The sequence below is a fragment of the Triticum aestivum genome, chromosome 2B (assembly GCF_018294505.1).
Source record: "Triticum aestivum cultivar Chinese Spring chromosome 2B, IWGSC CS RefSeq v2.1, whole genome shotgun sequence".
Taxonomy (NCBI): Eukaryota; Viridiplantae; Streptophyta; class Magnoliopsida; order Poales; family Poaceae; genus Triticum; species Triticum aestivum.
In genome coordinates, this window is record NC_057798.1 from 158698341 (window position 1) to 158719264 (window position 20924).

Sequence of the window (20924 nt, forward strand, 5' to 3'; positions counted from 1 at the left end):
CTCCATCACCCGGAGGCGTGCCCTTGCTGTCGGCCTTCGCGTCTGCTTCGTCTGCATCACGCCAGCGCCGCCCTCGTCGTCGCGGCGTTCTTCTGCTTCCGGCGTCGCCCCGTCGCCCATGCGCCGAGTTCTGCTGCGGCCTCTGTTCTTCCGCAACGAGTAGCAGCAGGTCGTCTGCGGTTGCGGCAGCGGTGTAGGCGAGCGAGGCAGAGGAGCGGTCAACACCGGCGTCGAGGGCAAGGTAGGCCGGGCGCAGTGTCCTCCGGCGTGTGGTGGCGCATTTGTACAGCGCAGGAGGCTGGGCGCTTCGATTCGGGTGAGGGGAGTGGGGTCCAGATCTGGTCGAGGACGGGGCAACCAGCGGCGGCGGCGTGGCTGACGCTGGACGGAGAGAGAGGCAGAGCAAGGCACGCCGAATCGCTGGATGGCGCACCTCCCCTAGCCTCCTTCCTCTCCTGGTCGTTGGGGAAGCAGGACGGCCACCTCTGCTGGACGCCCTTCCCTGGTCGACGACGAGCGATGCGGGCTGACACGGTGGCGCCCTTCCGTTGTGGAGTACCGTACTAGGACGACGGCGGTTAAGGTCAACGCCCTGCTCGACGCCCCCATCTGCTGCTCGATGCGCCCATCCCCTCGCTGGTTGAGCTCAACGCCACCTTGCTCTGCCTCCGGCAGTCATTTCATCCAATCTGGCTGGTCCGCTCCCCACCTCGGCGGCTCCTTCAGTCCGGCAGCACACCACGCTCAAGCCTCCACCACCCCAACTCCTCAAGGTATAAGATTTGCTTTTTGTTTATACAGAGGATGCAAGATTCTACTGCTGCCGTGTAATAAGTAGCACTTGCAGTTACAGTAGACAAGGAGCTCCGCTCTACCTCTCATCTCTCTCCCTGTCCTGGTGGTCACGGGCTGATGTTGCTGCTCCTCTCGTTCAGGATCTATCTCTTTCTCTTTGTCTCTCACCCTCTCATGGATTGACAATTGCATTCTTCCCAAATTAATGTGTGCCTCTGTTCTTGATATTACGCCCACACCATGTTTGATGTTATGCTTATGAGGAGTTGAACTTCATTTTTTTTCAGGCTTTTCTTTGGTGTATCAGGCATTCAGGCTGGTGTAATTTGTTTTCAGAAGTGAACATGTTGTACAGTCCAATATATCTACAAAAATTAAGTTATGGTGAGTTGTTCATCATGTTGCTTGCATATTTTTTGTCTAACAAGCTGGATACTTCAGTTTTGAATATAAACATTGAGTAGGTGCTCAAATATTTTGCTAATGATAGTTTCCAACTTGCTTTTTAGCAGAACTACAGAACTATTAGCAGCTTTTAATTATGTGTACTTAAAATGGATTTGGTGTCCAGGACATGTGGAGTTGAGATCAGGTTGAATTATGTGCTGATGTTCTTCGATAGTATAATTGTTCTTCTCCTTTAACATGATGCACCATTGACTTATTTTTTTAGATGCTCAAATACACAGAGTAATGACATCCTGTATGCGCTTGGACACCCAGCAGATTGAAAATATAGAAGCAAAGATATCCAATACGAGGCCACGATGCCCGACAGAGATGCAGCCAATACGCGCCCAATCTTTATTTCTTGATGTTGGAACAACAAATAAGAGCATGTTCATGTTTATTTATTATGGTTTTTTTTCGAGAAATTTTGGGGATTTACAAGCTGAAATTATTGACTGTCTGAAAAAATGTTTTAACCAAAACTGTTTGAACAATGTGCCCTGGTTCTGCATTCATGGAACTGTAAAAAAAATTGAACAAGTTCAGTCGGAGTTTTGTTCCTGTTAATATTCCATTCTTAGTGTCAGTTTCTTTCCACTTGCTCATCTTTTAATGTTGAACTATACATGTACTTATTATTAAAGTTTTGTTGTCTTCCTAAACTAATTAGATTTTTTAAGCACTACTGAACTAATTGGATGCCATCTTAAATTACCTTCCCTTTGACATTATTGTACAGATTCCTGAAACACTGTCCAGAATTCCACTGCTACAGAATTGAAATTCGATAGCACATGGTAAACCAGCTTTGATTCAGCAGGGTTATCAGCTTAGATTCGACTATTTTTAGTTCCTACAAGAGCAAATGATACGCTTATGTCAGTAGTTTTTAGATATATTCACTGGCTTCAGATTCTGCTGATGGATTTTTATGCTCTGTTCTGCTTCTAGAGCTTGTGAATGATGTTCATTGTTGTTTGAAAGATGCACTTTTTTTATGCCTATATGTAAACGATGCAATTACTGGCTGAGAGATACACTTATTGGTGCTGTTCTGAAATGATGTTCATTACTGTTCTACAGATGCAGTAGACTGATGTTTATTATTGTTTTGTTATTGTACAGAACGAGGACGGATCCAAGGTTGAGTACTGGGTGTGGAACCCCTTCAGATCCAAGTTGGCTGCTGTTGTACTCTGTGGTGTGGACAACATCTGGATTGTAAGTCTTTTTTGATGATTCCTTCCGGCGCCCTTGAAGGAAATATGCCCTAGAGGCAATAATAAAGTTATTATTTATTTCCTTGTAATCATGATAAATGTTTATTATTCATGCTAGAATTGTATTTACCGGAAACATAATACATGTGTGAATACATAGACAAACAGAGTGTCACTAGTATGCCTCTACTTGACTAGCTCGTTAATCAAAGATGGTTATGTTTCCTAACCATGAACAATGAGTTGTTATTTGATTAACGAGGTCACATCATTAGTAGAATGATCTGATTGACATGACCCATTCCATTAGCTTAGCACCCGATCGTTTAGTATGTTGCTATTGCTTTCTTCATGACTTATACATGTTCCTATGACTATGAGATTATGCAACTCCTGTTTACCGGAGGAACACTTTGGGTACTACCAAACGTCACAACGTAACTGGGTGATTATAAAGGAGTACTACAGGTGTCTCCAATGGTCGATGTTGGGTTGGCGTATTTCGAGATTAGGATTTGTCACTCCGATTGTCGGAGAGGTATCTCTGGGCCCTCTCGGTAATACACATCACATAAGCCTTGCAAGCATTACAACTAATATGTTAGTTGTGAGATGATGTATTACGGAACGAGTAAAGAGACTTGCCGGTAACGAGATTGAACTAGGTATTGGATACCGATGATCGAATCTCGGGCAAGTAACATACCGATGACAAAGGGAACAACGTATGTTGTTATGCGGTCTGACCGATAAAGATCTTCGTAGAATATGTAGGAGCCAATATGGGCATCCAGGTCCCGCTATTGGTTATTGACCAGAGACGTGTCTCAGTCATGTCTACATTGTTCTCGAACCCGTAGGGTCCGCACGCTTAAGGTTACGATGACAGTTATATTATGAGTTTATGCATTTTGATGTACCTAAGGTTGTTCGGAGTCCCGGATGTGATCACGGACATGACGAGGAGTCTCGAAATGGTCGAGACATAAAGATTGATATATTGGAAGTCTATGTTTGGACATCGGAAGTGTTCCGGGTGAAATCGGGATTTTACCGGGTTACCGGGAGGTTACCGGAACCCCCCGGGAGCCATATGGGCCATCATGGGCCTTAGTGGAAAGGAGAAAGGGGCAGCCCAAGGGGGCTGCGCTCCTCCCCCCTTCCCCTAGTCCTATTAAGACTAGGAGAGGTGGCCGGCCACCCCTCTCCCTCTTTCCCCCTTGGGAATCCTAGTTGGAATAGGATTGGGGGGGAGTCCTACTCCCGGTAGGAGTAGGACTCCTCCTGCGCCCTCCTCCTTGGCCGGCGCCCCTCTCCCCCCTTGGCTCCTTTATATACTGAGGTAGAGGCACCCAAAGACACACAAGTTGACACAAGTTGATCCACGTGATCGATTCCTTAGCCGTGTGCGGTGCCCCCTGCCACCATATTCCTCGATAATACTGTAGCGGAGTTTAGGCGAAGCCCTGCTGCTGTAGTTCATCAAGATCGTCACCACGCCGTCGTGCTGACGAAACTCTTCCCCGACACTTTGCTGGATCGGAGTCCGGGGATCGTCATCGAGCTGAACGTGTGCTCGAACTCGGAGGTGCCGTAGTTTCGGTGCTTGATCGGTTGGATCGTGAAGACGTACGACTACTTCCTCTACGTCGTGTCATCACTTCCGCAGTCGGTCTGCGTTGGGTACGTAGACAACACTCTCCTCTCATTGCTATGCATCACATGATCCTGTGTGCGCGTAGGAAAATTTTTGAAATTACTACGAAACCCTACAGTGGTATCAGAGCCAGGTTATTGATGTTGATGTTATATGCACGAGTAGAACACAAGTGAGTTGTGGACGATACAAGTCATACTGCCTACCAGCATGTCATATTTTGGTTCGGCGGTATTGTTGGACGAGATGACCCAGACCAACCTTACGCGTACGCTTACGCGAGACCGGTTCCCTCGACGTGCTTTGCACAGAGATGGCTTGCGGGCGACTGTCTCTCCAACTTTAGTTGAACCAAGTATGGCTACGCCCGGTCCTTGCGAAGGTTAAAACGGAGTCTATTTGACAAACTATCGTTGTGGTTTTGATGCGTAGGTGAGATTGGTTCTTACTTAAGCCCGTAGCAGCCACGTAAAACATGCAACAACAAAGTAGAGGACGTCTAACTTGTTTTTGCAGGGCATGTTGTGATGTGATATGGTCAAGGCATGATGCTGAATTTTATTGTATGAGATGATCATGTTTTGTAACCAAGTTATCGGCAACTGGCAGGAGCCATATGGTTGTCGCTTTATTGTATGCAATGCAATCGCGATGTAATGCTTAACTTTATTACTAAACGGTAGTGATAGTCGTGAAAGCATAAGATTGGCGAGACGACAACGATGCTACGATGGAGATCAAGGTGTCGCGCCGGTGACGATGGTGATCATGACGGTGCTTCGGAGATGGAGATCACAAGCACGAGATGATGATGGCCATATCATATCACTTATATTGATTGCATGTGATGTTTATCTTTTTATGCATCTTATCTTGCTTTGATTGACGGTAGCATTATAAGATGATCTCTCATTAAATTATCAAGAAGTGTTCTCCCTGAGTATGCACCGTTGCCAAAGTTCGTCGTGCCCAGACACCACGTGATGATCGGGTGTGATAAGCTCTACGTCCATCTACAATGGGTGCAAGCCAGTTTTTGCACACGCAGAATACTCAGGTTAAACTTGACGAGCCTAGCATATGCAGATATGGCCTCGGAACACGGAGACCGAAAGGTCGAGCGTGAATCATATAGTAGATATGATCAACATAACGATGTTCACCATTGAAAACTACTCCATCTCACGTGATGATCGGTTATGGTTTAGTTGATTTGGATCACGTAATCACTTAGAGGATTAGAGGGATGTCTATCTAAGTGGGAGTTCTTAAATAATATGATTAATTGAACTTAAATATTATCATGAACTTAGTACCTGATAGTATCTTGCTTGTTTATATTGATTGTAGATAGATGGCTCGTGCTGTTGTTCCGTTGAATTTTAATGCGTTCCTTGAGAAAGCAAAGTTGAAAGATGATGGTAGCAATTACACGGACTGGGTCCGTAACTTGAGGATTATCCTCATTGCTGCACAAAAGAATTACGTCCTGGAAGCACCGCTGGGTGCCAGGCCGGCTGCTGGAGCAACGCCAGATGTTATGAACGTCTGGCAGAGCAAAGCTGATGACTACTCGATAGTTCAGTGTGCCATGCTTTACGGCTTAGAATCGGGACTTCAACGACGTTTTGAACGTCATGGAGCATATGAGATGTTCCAGGAGTTGAAGTTAATATTTCAAGCAAATGCCCGGATTGAGAGATATGAAGTCTCCAATAAGTTCTATAGCTGCAAGATGGAGGAGAACAGTTCTGTCAGTGAGCATATACTCAAAATGTCTGGGTATAATAATCACTTGATTCAATTGGGAGTTAATCTTCCGGATGATTGCGTCATCGACAGAATTCTCCAATCACTGCCACCAAGCTACAAGAGCTTCGTAATGAACTATAATATGCAAGGGATGAACAAGACTATTCCCGAGCTCTTCGCAATGCTGAAAGCTACGGAGGTAGAAATCAAGAAGGAGCATCAAGTGTTGATGGTTAACAAGACCACTAGTTTCAAGAAAAAGGGCAAAGGGAAGAAAAAGGGGAACTTCAAGAAGAACGGCAAGCAAGTTGCTGCTCAAGAGAAGAAACCCAAGTCTGGACCTAAGCCTGAAACTGAGTGCTTCTACTGCAAGCAGACTGGTCACTGGAAGCGGAACTGCCCCAAGTATTTGGCGGATAAGAAGGATGGCAAGGTGAACAAAGGTATATGTGATATACATGTTATTGATGTGTACCTTACTAGAGCTCGCAGTAGCACCTGGGTATTTGATACTGGTTCTGTTGCTAATATTTGCAACTCGAAACAGGGACTACAGAATAAGCGGGCACTGGCAAAGGACGAGGTGACGATGCGCGTGGGAAACGGTTCCAAAGTCGATGTGATCACAGTCGGCACGCTACCTCTACATCTACCTTCGGGATTAATATTAGACCTAAGTAATTGTTATTTGGTGCCAGCGTTGAGCATGAACATTATATCTGGATCTTGTTTAATGCGAGACGGTTATTCATTTAAATCAGAGAATAATGGTTGTTCTATTTATATGAGTAATATCTTTTATGGTCATGCACCCTTGAAGAGTGGTCTATTTTTATTGAATCTCGATAGTAGTAATACACATATTCATAATGTTGAAGCCAAAAGATGCAGAGTTGATAATGAAAGTGCAACTTATTTGTGGCACTGTCGTTTAGGTCATATCGGTATAAAGCGCATGAAGAAACTCCATACCGATGGACTTTTGGAACCACTTGATTATGAATCACTTGGTACTTGCGAACCGTGCCTCATGGGCAAGATGACTAAAACACCGTTCTCCGGTACTATGGAGAGAGCAACAGATTTGTTGGAAATCATACATACCGATGTATGTGGCCCGATGAATATTGAGGCTCGTGGCGGGTATCGTTATTTTCTCACCTTCACAGATGATTTAAGCAGATATGGGTATATTTACTTAATGAAACATAAGTCTGAAACATTTGAAAAGTTCAAAGAATTTCAGAGTGAAGTTGAAAATCATCGTAACAAGAAAATAAAGTTTCTACGATCTGATCGTGGAGGAGAATATTTGAGTTACGAGTTTGGTGTACATTTGAAAAACTGTGGAATAGTTTCGCAACTCACGCCACCCGGAACACCACAGCGTAATGGTGTGTCCGAACGTCGTAATCGTACTTTACTAGATATGGTGCGATCTATGATGTCTCTTACTGATTTACCGCTATCATTTTGGGGATATGCTTTAGAGACGGCCGCATTCACGTTAAATAGGGCACCATCAAAATCCGTTGAGACGACGCCTTATGAACTGTGGTTTGGCAAGAAACCAAAGTTGTCGTTTCTTAAAGTTTGGGGCTGCGATGCTTATGTGAAAAAGCTTCAACCTGATAAGCTCGAACCCAAATCGGAGAAATGTGTCTTCATAGGATACCCAAAGGAAACTGTTGGGTACACCTTCTATCACAGATCCGAAGGCAAAACATTCGTTGCTAAGAATGGATCATTTCTAGAGAAGGAGTTTCTCTCGAAAGAAGTGAGTGGGAGGAAAGTAGAACTTGACGAGGTAACTGTACCTGCTACCTTACTGGAAAGTAGTTCATCACAGAAAACTGTTTCAGTGACACCTACACCAGTTAGTGAGGAAGCCAATGATAATGATCATGAAACTTCAGATCAAGATACTACTGAACCGCGTAGATCAACCAGAGTAAGATCCGCACCAGAGTGGTACGGTAATCCTGTTCTGGAGGTCATGCTACTAGATCATGATGAACCTACGAACTATGAAGAAGCGATGGTGAGCCCAGATTCCGTAAAGTGGCTTGAAGCCATGAAATCTGAGATGGGATCCATGTATGAGAACAAAGTATGGACTTTGGTTAACTTGCCCGATGATCGGCAAGCAATTGAGAATAAATGGATTTTTAAGAAGAAGACTGACGCTGATGGTAATGTTACTGTCTACAAAGCTCGACTTGTCGCAAAAGGTTTTCGGCAAGTTCAAGGAATTGACTACGATGAGACCTTCTCACCCGTAGCGATGCTTAAGTCCGTCCGAATCATGTTAGCAATTGCCGCATTTTATGATTATGAAATTTGGCAAATGGATGTCAAAACTGCATTCCTGAATGGATTTCTGGAAGAAGAGTTGTATATGATGCAACCAGAAGGTTTTGTCGATCCAAAGGGAGCTAACAAAGTGTGCAAGCTCCAGCGATCCATTTATGGACTGGTGCAAGCCTCTCGGAGTTGGAATAAACGTTTTGATAGTGTGATCAAAGCATTTGGTTTTATACAGACTTTCGGAGAAGCCTGTATTTACAAGAAAGTGAGTGGGAGCTCTGTAGCATTTCTGATATTATATGTGGATGACATATTACTGATTGGAAATGATATAGAATTTCTGGATAGCATAAAGGGATACTTGAATAAAAGTTTTTCAATGAAAGACCTCGGTGAAGCTGCTTACATATTAGGCATTAAGATCTATAGAGATAGATCAAGACGCTTAATTGGACTTTCACAAAGCACATACCTTGACAAAATTTTGAAGAAGTTCAAAATGGATCAAGCGAAGAAAGGGTTCTTGCCTGTGTTACAAGGTGTGAAATTGAGTAAGACTCAATGCCCGACCACTGCAGAAGATAGAGAGAATATGAAAGATGTTCCCTATGCATCAGCCATAGGCTCTATCATGTATGCAATGCTGTGTACCAGACCTGATGTGTGCCTTGCTATAAGTTTAGCAGGGAGGTACCAAAGTAATCCAGGAATGGATCACTGGACAGCGGTCAAGAACATCCTGAAATACCTGAAAAGGACTAAGGATATGTTTCTCGTATATGGAAGTGACAAAGAGCTCATCGTAAAAGGTTACGTTGATGCAAGCTTTGACACTGATCCGGACGATTCTAAATCGCAAACCGGATACGTGTTTACATTAAACGGTGGAGCTGTCAGTTGGTGCAGTTCTAAACAAAGCGTCGTAGCGGGATCTACATGTGAAGCGGAATACATAGCTACTTCGGAAGCAGCAAATGAAGGAGTCTGGATGAAGGAGTTCATATCCGATCTAGGTGTCATACCTAGTGCATCGGGTCCAATGAAAATCTTTTGTGACAATACTGGTGCAATTGCCTTGGCAAAGGAATCCAGATTTCACAAAAGGACCAAACACATCAAGAGACGCTTCAACTCCATCCGGGATCTAGTCCAGGTGGGAGACATAGAGATTTGCAAGATACATACGGATCTGAATGTTGCAGACCCGTTGACTAAGCCTCTTCCACGAGCAAAACATGATCAGCACCAAAGCTCCATGGGTGTTAGATTCATTACAGTGTAATCTAGATTATTGACTCTAGTGCAAGTGGGAGACTGAAGGAAATATGCCCTAGAGGCAATAATAAAGTTATTATTTATTTCCTTATAATCATGATAAATGTTTATTATTCATGCTAGAATTGTATTTACCGGAAACATAATACATGTGTGAATACATAGACAAACAGAGTGTCACTAGTATGCCTCTACTTGACTAGCTCGTTAATCAAAGATGGTTATGTTTCCTAACCATGAACAATGAGTTGTTATTTGATTAACGAGGTCACATCATTAGTAGAATGATCTGATTGACATGACCCATTCCATTAGCTTAGCACCCGATCGTTTAGTATGTTGCTATTGCTTTCTTCATGACTTATACATGTTCCTATGACTATGAGATTATGCAACTCCTGTTTACCGGAGGAACACTTTGGGTACTACCAAACGTCACAACGTAACTGGGTGATTATAAAGGAGTACTACAGGTGTCTCCAATGGTCGATGTTGGGTTGGCGTATTTCGAGATTAGGATTTGTCACTCCGATTGTCGGAGAGGTATCTCTGGGCCCTCTCGGCAATACACATCACATAAGCCTTGCAAGCATTACAACTAATATGTTAGTTGTGAGATGATGTATTACGGAACGAGTAAAGAGACTTGCCGGTAACGAGATTGAACTAGGTATTGGATACCGACGATCGAATCTCGGGCAAGTAACATACCGATGACAAAGGGAACAACGTATGTTGTTATGCGGTCTGACCGATAAAGATCTTCGTAGAATATGTAGGAGCCAATATGGGCATCCAGGTCCCGCTATTGGTTATTGACCAGAGACGTGTCTCGGTCATGTCTACATTGTTCTCGAACCCATAGGGTCCGCACGCTTAAGGTTACGATGACAGTTATATTATGAGTTTATGCATTTTGATGTACCGAAGGTTGTTCGGAGTCCCGGATGTGATCACGGACATGACGAGGAGTCTCGAAATGGTCGAGACATAAAGATTGATATATTGGAAGTCTATGTTTGGACATCGGAAGTGTTCCGGGTGAAATCGGGATTTTACCGGGTTACCGGGAGGTTACCGGAACCCCCCGGGAGCCATATGGGCCATCATGGGCCTTAGTGGAAAGGAGAAAGGGGCAGCCCAAGGGGGCTGCGCGCCTCCCCCCTTCCCCTAGTCCTATTAGGACTAGGAGAGGTGGCCGGCCACCCCTCTCCCTCTTTCCCCCTTGGGAATCCTAGTTGGAATAGGATTGGGGGGGGAGTCCTACTCCCGGTAGGAGTAGGACTCCTCCTGCGCCCTCCTCCTTGGCCGGCGCCCCTCTCCCCCCTTGGCTCCTTTATATACTGAGGTAGAGGCACCCAAAGACACACAAGTTGACACAAGTTGATCCACGTGATCGATTCCTTAGCCGTGTGCGGTGCCCCCTACCACCATATTCCTCGATAATACCGTAGCGGAGTTTAGGCGAAGCCCTGCTGCTGTAGTTCATCAAGATCGTCACCACGCCGTCGTGCTGACGAAACTCTTCCCCGACACTTTGCTGGATCGGAGTCCGGGGATCGTCATCGAGCTGAACGTGTGCTCGAACTCGGAGGTGCCGTAGTTTCGGTGCTTGATCGGTTGGATCGTGAAGACGTACGACTACTTCCTCTACGTCTTGTCATCGCTTCCGCAGTCGGTCTGCGTTGGGTACGTAGACAACAGTCTCCTCTCATTGCTATGCATCACATGATCCTGTGTGCGCGTAGGAAATTTTTTGAAATTACTACGAAACCCTACAGCCCTGTCATACTCATTGCTCTTCAGTTAACGAAATGAATGCACATCGGCAACACAGGCAGTAGCAGAATGGGGTATAATGAATGTTTTGTTTGAGTCTGACTGTCAAACGCTGGTTCGTGTTTCTAGATTTTCTAGCTAAGGGCTGGTTTTGTTTAGCTGGAACACAAATCACGATCAGATGTACCTATTATGACGATTTCGGGTCCGTGCTAACTATTTCTAATTTTGAAATTATTCCTCAGAACACATGATTACATTACATTACACACTGAAAAATGGTGCAAAGTAGAAGTTGGTACTAAAGCGGATAGCTCTTTTTGATCTGCACAGAAATTTCAGTAATAATATGTGCCACTCATTTTGTTACCAAAAGCTGGGATGATTTTTACACTTTGTTTCCTGGTCCCCTTTCCATTTTGACAAATTTATTATCCCGAAGTTTATGCATAATGATGAAATATTCTGTGGTAGTATGTCGAATGCAGTTTAGTATATTCCCATTGGTTCTGTAGTGATTTTTAGCTCCGACCATTTTCTCTCTAATTTTATTTTAAGGTCTACTCTTTTAAAAGTTTTTATTATGTTTTTCTTTAAAATAAAAGATTGATACAAAAATGGCACCTACTATCATTACAGGTCCGAGGAATTACAGCTTGGGGACTTGGGAGGCGATCGTAAAAGCGGTGTGCTACAGTGTAATGCACTAGCAATATGTGAAGATTTTTTTAAGGAGGGGGTTAATAAACAATCAGAAAATTCTTTTGCCCCCTCAGAAAACTATGTTCCGTGTTTGGCCCCTCTGGGCATTGATGTGAAGCTATACAGTCGTGTAATATGACCAAACTCATCACCTCGGGGTTGATCACATTCGTCGTGAATAGGTGGATAACATGACCATCATCGACAATGGTGGCAAGCAAGAGAAGTGGAATCATAGACTAGGACGAGCGAGGATTTGTTTAACCCGTTGAACGCACGGGCCCTTTTGCTAGTACTATAAAGGAACAGAGGAAGTATTAGGGAAGGAGTATGTCTAAATTTATTGTTCCTTCGCAATGCACGGACGTTATCATTAGTTTAAATCCGATATAAATCTGGGTACCGATCCTTGCCTAAAATCTCGGTGCCAAGTGGGACGGCAGTTTCCGAGTCCACCTCGACGCCGCCGCCGTCGCAAACCATAAAAAACACCCTCCACTACCCACCCCAAGTCCCCAAACACCACCTCTCCGGTCTCCGACGGCGAGGCGCAGGGGTTAGCAGGGGGTTGTCGGGGGCGGCGATGGGGGAGTACGCGGCGGCCAAGACGGCGGTGTGGTGGGACATCGAGAATTGCGCCGTCCCCCGCAACTGCGACCCCCACCTCATCGTCCAGAACATGAGCTCCGCCCTCGCCACCGCCGGCTACGTCGGCCCCATCTCCGTCTCCGCCTACGGCGACACCAGCGGCATCGCCCACAACGTCCAGCACGCCCTCTCCAGCACCGGCGTCTCCCTCCACCACGTCCCCGCCGGTACGGTCCCCCCTCCGTCCCCTCGCCCCTCTTTCTCCCAAATCCCCAACCACCCCGCTCTGCTCTTCTTATTCAATCGCTCTTGCCGTGGTGGTCCGTTCACCTCTCGCCAATGCATGTGGGTTGCGCCGCTTCGATGGTTGGTATACTCGATGGATCTGTCGCAAATACTTCAGGACGATAGTGGAATCATAGGGTTTGGATCGGGATATGATACGGGAAGTTCTTGTAGTCGTGTGTTCTTTCTTTCGATTTCTTCTATTAGTATAAACTAACTTGTTTCTACCCAAGGTGCAGTGGTCTAGAAAAAGGAGAGACATGTCTGTCTTATTCTGTCGACCTTGAATTCTTGCTGTGCTATTGTGGGCATCAATGGCGAATCTTCTATTGCAGGCTTTTTCTGGAGTTATGATAGTCCACGCCTCAAAATCCATATCTGTCTCATGGGATACTTGCTAGAAAACTCCATCCTGAATTTCCGATTTTATTAGAGAATATATGCAACTGGTTATTGCTCGGAACAATGTATATTTCGTTGTTATGTGTGTGCAGGCTAAACTTTTGTAATAACCTGCCCTTGGTATATTAGTAAATTACTTAGATTGGGCATTAGAAAATCCGAGACCAGCATTGGCAAATTACTTAGATAGGGCATTAGAAAATCAGAGACCAGCATTGGTTTTCGCTCAATGGAATACATTTCAAAGTGACTAGTGTATAGCTGAAAAGTGGATTCGGCTTTTATGTGACTCGGAAACTAGATTTTAGTTTATCTTGGGATTTATCTTGACATCCAAATAATTAAGGCCATAAAGGTTTATTACTAGCATTGAGACTGTTTACTCTTATACTAAGAAGTAGTGAGAGAAAGCTGGGTTCTTCATTGAATGAGTGAGTTGTGATGATTAGTTACCATTCTCATCTCTCAGATCCTTATTTCTTTTCATTGTTTTCCGACCATTGCAGGCATTAAAGATGCAAGTGATAAGAAGATCTTGGTTGACATGCTGTTCTGGGCTATTGACAACCCTCCGCCAGCGAATTATTTGCTAATCTCTGGTGATCGGGATTTCTCTAATGCCCTTCATAAGCTTAAGATGAGGCGGTACAATATTCTTTTAGCACAACCTCCAAATGTGTCTCAAACGCTTACTGCTGCGGCAAAGAGTGTTTGGCTCTGGAGAAGCCTTGTGGCTGGAGAACCACCATTAGCAGTGTCACCATACATAAGCAGCGCATCAAGTGGCAATAAGGATAATTTGGATACGTCAAGGAACACTGTTCCAAATTCTTCAGCCGCGGCTCGAGATACTAACCCTCAAGTGCAGAATCCTTCTCAGCATGATTATCAAAATGGTGGTAATGGTAAGGTAGATAAGCAACCCAAAGTGAAGCAACCTCGGAAAAATCAGACAGATAATGCATCTAAACCAGCAGGCAAAAAGGAAAACTCAGTTGATGGAGTCGCTGATAATTCCAAAGGAAGCACTGCTAGCCAACCAAGTCAGCCTTCTACACCATCATCAAGTTCTTCATCAAGTCCTGAACCCCAGAGTAGGGCAAAGGCGAACCAGACAAGTATACCTAAAAACCCACCCCTTTTCCTGCCTAAAAAGCCTGCAAAACCCACTAATTCCCATCAAAAGAGTGTTCCTCATGACTATTTTGGTAGTAAGAAGTCTGGTGTGTCAACTGAATCTGCACCGAAAAATGGTGCTCCTGATTCTGGCCATGGTAGTGGCCATAATCATCCAAAACACCATAACCAATCCTCTCAGCCGCCAAAACCACATAATCCAGTGACTCCTCGTCCTCACAATGGACCTGGTAATTTTCACACATCAAATTTACATAGAAGTAGTTCATGTCCACCACAAGCTCCACAAGCTGGGCATACTGGTGTTCCCACTGCACCACTGCAGTCCTGGCCAAGTGCTCCTCCTCCCCCCTATCATGTCCCGCCAGTTAATTATCCTGATATGAGTCGGCTGAATATTTCTGGATACCCCATAGGGGCTCATGACAACCAAGGTTCAAACGTTAGCTACCATCCAAACTATTCTGGTGCTGTTCAGCCTCCTTACAATAATTATAGTTACAGACATCCAACTCCACCTAATATATCCAGCAACATGCAGAATGCTGGACAATGGGGTGCAAACACTGGATGTCCGCAGCCATCTTCTGACTCTCAAATTCTTATAAGAAATATCTTAAGTGCTTTGGAAGTACTGAAGACTGAGAAGCTTGCACCAACCGAACAGCATATATCAGATTGCGTACGTTATGGAGGTGCTAATCTACCACAATTTGATGTTAAGAAGGCTCTTGAAGTTGCTATTCAGCATCAAGCTATCGTAACGAAAAAGTTAGGACTTGTGTCATTCTTTCTGGGAAAAGATGAAAATCTCTGGAAATGCGTGAATATAATGGATAACAATGCTAGGCACTCAAAAGAGACTCTAGATACTGTTCATAGGTACATATCTACTGCCCCTGGATGTTCTGCGATAAAGAACTCTCAATCAAGGTGAGATCCCACACCCAGTAATATGTGTTGATTATTTCTGTATTTTTCTTGACTTTGTGGTTAAAAGCATTTTAATTTTTATTTGTTTCTAGGTATCACGCTGCAACTCTGTTGAAGAAAACATGCTTGAAACGTCTTTCCCTTGGCGAAGTTCTTCAGGTTTTGTATATCGCAACCGATAAAATGAAGTGGTTTGTTCCTCACTCTTCAGGCTGGCAGCCTCTCTCATGGAACGTGATAGTGGCTGATACTGCTCCAGATGCTAGTGGAAAATCCTAGCCTGGCTACATTTCTCTTCTCACATTGGATGGACAATTTGAGTTCTGGTAGTTGGTACAAACTCTTGAAAGGCTGTGGTCTGGTGAGGTTAGAACTAATATGGTGGCCCAGTCTACATTTTGCCAGTATTTCCGTTTCAGAATGATGTCGCGGGTAGTTTAAACTTGGTGTATGAGCTCTGGTTTCACTATTGTAGAATGGTACTTCTGTCAGTTAGTTGGTTTTTGCAATTCGAAGACACGGAGGGATACAGAAGGTTCATGATCTTTTGTTCAGGTAGTGCAACAATGCCTGATTTTAGAGGTTATGATCTGTTCTTCCCCAAGTGGGCATAAGGAGTTGATTTCGAGCTAGCCTGCCGTGTTGGCTCCTGAAGCTGTTGCTATTCAAGGTGTTCAACGAAGCACCAGCATAGAAGCTCACTTGTAAGTCTTAAAATGCATGGATTGTTAATCAAAAGCTACCATTGCTATGGCTCCTGGCACATGGCAATAGCCTGAAGATTGCATTTGAAATATGCCTTCAGCATAGTTTGCCTTGCCAAACCTGTCATGCTGTGTGTAGATACTGGCCCGGTGCTTGCCAAACTTGTCATTTGAAATGCCTTAAGCATAGTTAACTCCATGGCATCCTTTTGTTGCCTTTCCCTGCTGAGGAAAGGTTGGGAGTCATCCCGTACATTGGGGGTGTCTTGTAATAACCATGATGACAATTACATTCTGTGGTCAATGTAAATTATCTTAAGTTCTTGCTTTTGCTAGTGATGCTGGGTATCATGTTGATGTTGTGAATTGCATTGCGTGTGATGATTGACACCTTGTTCACGCCTTTTATAACGAGCTGTGGGTAGCTGACACTAGGCCAACTTTTATGTTCATCGTGCATGTAAAAAGATACCAAAATGGTTTCAACATGACAAACTTTTCGACGATTTGTACCCATGTGTAGATTGCTCTGCCCTCTACTAAACTGATTTTCAGCATGTAGTAAGGGCTGTCCATGAATGAAGAAATTATAAGTAGGAACTATGGTCTGAATGGATCTCCGAACTCACAATATACGAACACGCAAACAAACGGGAGTTGCGTTTCGGCTCCCAGAAGCATATGCTCCTGGGGTGAACAAAAACTAACAAATAGGAAACAAATTGAAAAAAAAAACTATTTTGTGTATGTTCAACATTAGTGTTTTTTCACACAAAAAGGAACAGTTGTGTTTCGTCAGGCAAAAAAGACAAAAATACAGTGCTCTAGAAATGCCAAAAATTGGCACTCAATTATTAGTTTTTGTACAGGTTGCAATGCTTGGGCTTTCACCATAAAAATTTGCAAATTACATTTGAAAATGAACATTTAAATGTCTGAATTGTCTTGTATATTTTCACATTTGTAAATGTATTTTTGGCGCGCAGGAGCATATGCTCCCTAGAGCTAAATTGAACATCTACAAAGCATGTTCTTTTCTTTGAAATCACAAGGGTGCCTTTATTCAGTGCAGAGATTGTTTTGCATCTCAAATTGCAACATGCAGATCTTCTCTTTACTCCCTCCGATCCATATGTGTATGGATCGGAGGGAGTAGCTTATATATATGGATATGGACAGTACAATGGATTTCCATCATGGAAGAAAAGGGTTCTGAGAGGAACACACATCCTTTTGCCGCTGGTATGCCCTTCATGAAACCAAAATGGATTTCTCAATCAGCAATGATTGTAGATCTTGATGTTTTCTCTTGAAAAAAAAGTGTAAGTATGGTTACCTCGAAGCGCTGTAGGAACCAAAGGAAACTGCGGCACAAATTATGAGCAGAAAGGGGGCTTTAATCAATATCTTGTTTGATCTTCTGTATCCCGTTGGAACACCAGACCTCATTACATGTACTGCATTTCACGCATGATCATCTCATCAGCTACAAAGATGGAGGAAACAACAAATCTGCATTCTGAAACCAAATTTACCTTCCATTCTGTTCCCAAATCTTCGACCTGCAAACCGCAATGAGCATACCATAATCCCATCAGTCAAACCAATTGCAACTCAGGTGCGAAATGATAAAGGAAAAACAAAGGCTGGTTATCAAAGTGAACAGGGAACATACCATCCTTCAAACAAGAATATGCTTCTACTATCTGCAAAACACAAACACGATTAAGCTTTGATTACAATTGTCAGAAAGAAATCAAATTCAGGAAATTGATTGCGATCCTCGTACGGAAAACCACATTCAAATTTAACATTCACTCAACTGGAAAAAGTGTTAGCACATTCAAATTTCACTAAATCTCTTGGATGCCCGGGAATGCCAAATATATGTCCATAAGCTGAACAGTTCACGTAAAGCTCAGGAACTACATTAAGATCAAACCTATGCTCATTTTGATATCAACGATTTACTTGTGGAAGAGCAATTAGCATGGTGACTCCAAAAGCTATACAAGCATTCTAAAGCTCAGCAAGTACATTAAGATCACATCTATGCTCATTTTGACATCAGCGATTCAATTATGAATGAGCAATTAGCATGGTATAAAGGTTGCTTCAAAAATTAGCATGATCAAGCTAAATACTCGTCTAATTGACTTTCATGCCTGAATAACACCATGAACAAGGAACACGCAAATAACAAACATCATGATGCCTGAAGTTCTTCACCATGACTGTTTTGTACCTGACCTGCTTGAATTTTGACTCTGCTTGAGGCTTCTGATGTGTCGGTACACGATCGGGATGGGACTCCATGACCATTCTTCTATACGCAGCCTTCACCTGGAACAGAAGATTCAGAGCATATGTAAACTCAAATTTCGGAGATTGGCACCCACGTTTCACCAAAATCCAGCAGAAATAGCTAACAGATTAGCTCGTCGGAGCAAGATCTAGCCAGATAAAGCTAGACTATCATCCTGAGATGACCGCCGGTTGGATATTCGCAGGGGGAGCAAAGACAGGGAGGAAGGGGGGCGGAATTGGGGAGATGGATACCTCGGAAGGGGACGGCCGGGAGTAGGGAGCGAAGCCCAGGAGCTCCATGGCCTCGCTGCTCCTCATCTCTGATCTCTCCCCCTTGCTTCCTCGTGCGATCGCGCCGGACAAACACTGATCGGCGGCAGCGGCGACGACGGCGGGGCGGCTGGCCGGTCAGGTTGATCGCGGTAGGGGGTAGGCGCAGCGCTCGAACGAAGCAGGAGCAGCCACGGCCGCTCCACGTATTTGCGACGCGCGGCAGGCCTCGCTGGCAGCTTCCTGGCCGCCAGATCCAGGATCCGCCGATCGCACGGCCGAGACGAGCTCACCGAGCCGTCACAGCGTGCTGCTCGTGCACCCGCCGAACTCGAACGCTTCAAGCAAGCTCTCGGCGATGCGCGCGCGAGGGGGCGGCGCGGCCGCGCCGCGGCCGGAGCACCTGGCGGCGCACGCGCGGCTCGTCAAGTCGGCGGACGCGGACCCGTTCGTCGTCAGCACCGTCATGCGCGCCTACCTCCGCTCCTCGCTCCCGCTGCAGGCCCTGCTCGTCCTCCGCGGCCTCCTCCCGCGCGCGCCCCGCCTCCTCGCCAACTCCTTCTCCCTCTCCCTCGCCCTCCAGGCCTGCGCCGCCTCCGCCGCGCTCGCCTCGTCCGCCGCGACCCGGCCGCTCGGCGCCTCGCTCCACGCGCGCGCGGTCAGGTCCGGCTTCGCCGCCGCCGACCTCTTCGTGCGCACCGCGCTCGTCGAGATGTACGCCAAGTCGGGCCGCGCGGAGCTCGCGCGCGCCGCGTTCGACGAGGCGCCCCGCCGTGACGTGTTCCTCTGCAACGTCATGCTCGCGGCCTACGTCGCGCGCGGCGAGGTCGCGGAGGCGAGGAGGGTGTTCGACGGAATGCGGGACAGGGACCTGGTGTCCTGGAACACGATGATCCACGGGTACGCCGTGAGAGGGGACGTCGGCATGGCGAGGGAGATATTCGACGCGACGAGCGACAGGGACGCCTTCTCGTGGAGCTCGATGATCTCCGCGTACGCCAAGGGCCGTCGGTCCAAGGAGGCGCTGGAGCTGTGGAAGGTGATGCGAGCGGCATGTGTCGCTCCAGACTGCATCACCATGGTGAGCGTGCTCTCGGCATGCAGCGACATGGGGGCGCTGACCATTGGCGCAGAGGTACACCAGTTTGTCGAGAGCCACAGGGTTGAGGTAGACATGAAGCTGGGTACTGCTCTGGTTGACATGTATGCCAAGTGCGGCGACATTGAGAATTCTCTGAAGGTGTTCCGCGCTATGCCTGTGATGGATGTGCTTACTTGGAGTTCAATGATCATCGGACTGGCCAATCACGGACTTGGCCATGATGCTCTAAGTTTGTTCTCAGAGATGATATCACAAGGACTGCAACCAAATGAGATCACCTTCGTTGGAGTTCTTATGGCGTGCACTCATGTTGGTCTAGTGAGTGATGGCAAGAAGTATTTCAGCTCAATGACTGACGTTCACGGTGTGGTGCCAAGGGTCGAGCACTACGGATGCATGGTCGATCTTTTGGGTCGTGCAGGCCATGTTGAGGAGGCAATGCAGCTTATCAGGAGCATGCCTTTTGAGCCTGATGCGATTATTTGGAGAACACTTCTTGGCGCCTGTCGCATCCATAAGAATGTGGAGATTGCAGAGGAAGCTATGGCCAAATTGAAAGTATTGGATCCTCTTGCAGATGGACACTATGTGTTGCTGTCAAACATATATGCACAAGCAAACTCATGGGAAGGTGTTGCAGAAATGAGAAAGACGATCAAGAGGGAGAACATTCAGAGGGTTCCGGGAAGAAGTTCGATCGAATGGGAGAACACAGTTCACGAGTTTGTTTCCGGTGATAGATCGCATCCGAGGATTGAGGAGATCTACAAAATGTTGGAAAAGATGATTGGCCGGTTAACACAAGCAGGATATAGGCCAATGACAAGCTTGGTATTGCAAGATATTGATGAGCAGTCTAAGAAGCGGGCACTGGCTGAACATAGCGAGAAGCTGGCCATTGCTTTTGGGCTGCTGACCACCCCTCCAGGGTCAACTCTTCGAATAACAAAGAACCTCAGAGCTTGTGAAGACTGCCATTCAGCGATTAAGCTTATATCCTTGGTATATGGTCGCAAGTTGATTGTTAGAGACCGGAATCGTTTCCACCATTTTAGTGAAGGGCAGTGCTCATGTAAGGATTATTGGTAAACTTAGAACCTTCTGTACCAGAAAAAGTTTTGGTGTAGCAATTGTTTGTCCGTACCCTGCTAGCATTCTGAAGTTTAAGGTTGCTAGATATTCTTATACTTGAGCATGCATCTGAAAGAACTGCACTAGAAGAACAATCTTCTACAGTATCATATATTATATTCTTCCGA

At 45.4% G+C, this 20924-nt stretch overlaps 4 protein-coding genes across 10 annotated transcripts; 3 read left to right on the top strand and 1 right to left on the bottom strand.

Moving 5' to 3' along the window:
* Positions 1–318: 318 nt before the first annotated feature.
* LOC123044054 (putative rRNA 2'-O-methyltransferase fibrillarin 3) lies at positions 319–12142 on the top strand. Of its 7 annotated transcripts, none has more exons than XR_006419809.1 (6): positions 319–773; positions 1083–1179; positions 1305–1387; positions 1469–2042; positions 2371–2466; positions 11875–12142. XR_006419809.1 is itself a non-coding variant. In XM_044466677.1 (4 exons), the coding sequence occupies exons 1-4, from the start codon at positions 1279–1281 to the stop codon at positions 11914–11916; spliced, it is 390 nt and encodes a 129-aa protein (XP_044322612.1). In that variant the 5' UTR covers positions 1186–1278; the 3' UTR covers positions 11917–12142. The 7 variants fall into 7 exon arrangements, 2 of the variants coding, with proteins under 2 accessions (XP_044322612.1, XP_044322613.1); XR_006419808.1 differs by having other exon boundaries at positions 1308–1387; XR_006419807.1 differs by having other exon boundaries at positions 332–773; positions 1485–2042.
* A 233-nt stretch (positions 12143–12375) lies between these two features.
* Positions 12376–15822, top strand: LOC123044055 (uncharacterized). Its single transcript, XM_044466680.1, has 3 exons — positions 12376–12752; positions 13719–15282; positions 15375–15822. The coding sequence occupies exons 1-3, from the start codon at positions 12521–12523 to the stop codon at positions 15559–15561; spliced, it is 1983 nt and encodes a 660-aa protein (XP_044322615.1). The 5' UTR covers positions 12376–12520; the 3' UTR covers positions 15562–15822.
* A 984-nt stretch (positions 15823–16806) lies between these two features.
* LOC123044058 (chaperone protein DnaJ) lies at positions 16807–18815 on the bottom strand. Its single transcript, XM_044466683.1, has 6 exons — positions 18546–18815; positions 18237–18329; positions 17662–17692; positions 17522–17548; positions 17323–17443; positions 16807–17235 (listed from the first exon to the last, which is right to left on the bottom strand). Exons 1-6 carry the CDS (start codon positions 18609–18611, stop codon positions 17181–17183), a joined length of 393 nt encoding a protein of 130 aa, XP_044322618.1. The 5' UTR covers positions 18612–18815; the 3' UTR covers positions 16807–17180.
* Positions 18816–18872: 57 nt separating this feature from the next.
* On the top strand, positions 18873–20808 carry LOC123044056 (pentatricopeptide repeat-containing protein ELI1, chloroplastic). Its single transcript, XM_044466681.1, has one exon. The coding sequence runs from the start codon at positions 18922–18924 to the stop codon at positions 20752–20754; it is 1833 nt and encodes a 610-aa protein (XP_044322616.1). The 5' UTR covers positions 18873–18921; the 3' UTR covers positions 20755–20808.
* Positions 20809–20924: the final 116 nt, after the last annotated feature.

What these genes read in the sequence shown, in the direction of transcription:
- LOC123044054 (XM_044466677.1), top strand. Translation starts at nt 1,279, where the DNA reads ATGATAGTTTCCAACTTGCTTTTTAGCAGAACTACAGAACTATTAGCA. An exon ending in ACATGTGGAGTTGAGATCAG is followed by an intron (nt 1,388 to 1,468) that starts GTTGAATTATGT and finishes TTATTTTTTTAG; the next exon opens with ATGCTCAAATACACAGAGTA. An exon ending in CCCAATCTTTATTTCTTGAT is followed by an intron (nt 1,612 to 2,370) that starts GTTGGAACAACA and finishes GTTATTGTACAG; the next exon opens with AACGAGGACGGATCCAAGGT.
- LOC123044055 (XM_044466680.1), top strand. Translation starts at nt 12,521, where the DNA reads ATGGGGGAGTACGCGGCGGCCAAGACGGCGGTGTGGTGGGACATCGAG. An exon ending in CCTCCACCACGTCCCCGCCG is followed by an intron (nt 12,753 to 13,718) that starts GTACGGTCCCCC and finishes CGACCATTGCAG; the next exon opens with GCATTAAAGATGCAAGTGAT. An exon ending in ATAAAGAACTCTCAATCAAG is followed by an intron (nt 15,283 to 15,374) that starts GTGAGATCCCAC and finishes ATTTGTTTCTAG; the next exon opens with GTATCACGCTGCAACTCTGT.
- LOC123044058 (XM_044466683.1), bottom strand. Translation starts at nt 18,611, where the DNA reads ATGAGGAGCAGCGAGGCCATGGAGCTCCTGGGCTTCGCTCCCTACTCC. An exon ending in ATTTGGGAACAGAATGGAAG is followed by an intron (nt 17,444 to 17,521) that starts GTAAATTTGGTT and finishes CGTGAAATGCAG; the next exon opens with TACATGTAATGAGGTCTGGT. An exon ending in GGTTCCTACAGCGCTTCGAG is followed by an intron (nt 17,236 to 17,322) that starts GTAACCATACTT and finishes GGTTTCATGAAG; the next exon opens with GGCATACCAGCGGCAAAAGG.
- LOC123044056 (XM_044466681.1), top strand. Translation starts at nt 18,922, where the DNA reads ATGCGCGCGCGAGGGGGCGGCGCGGCCGCGCCGCGGCCGGAGCACCTG.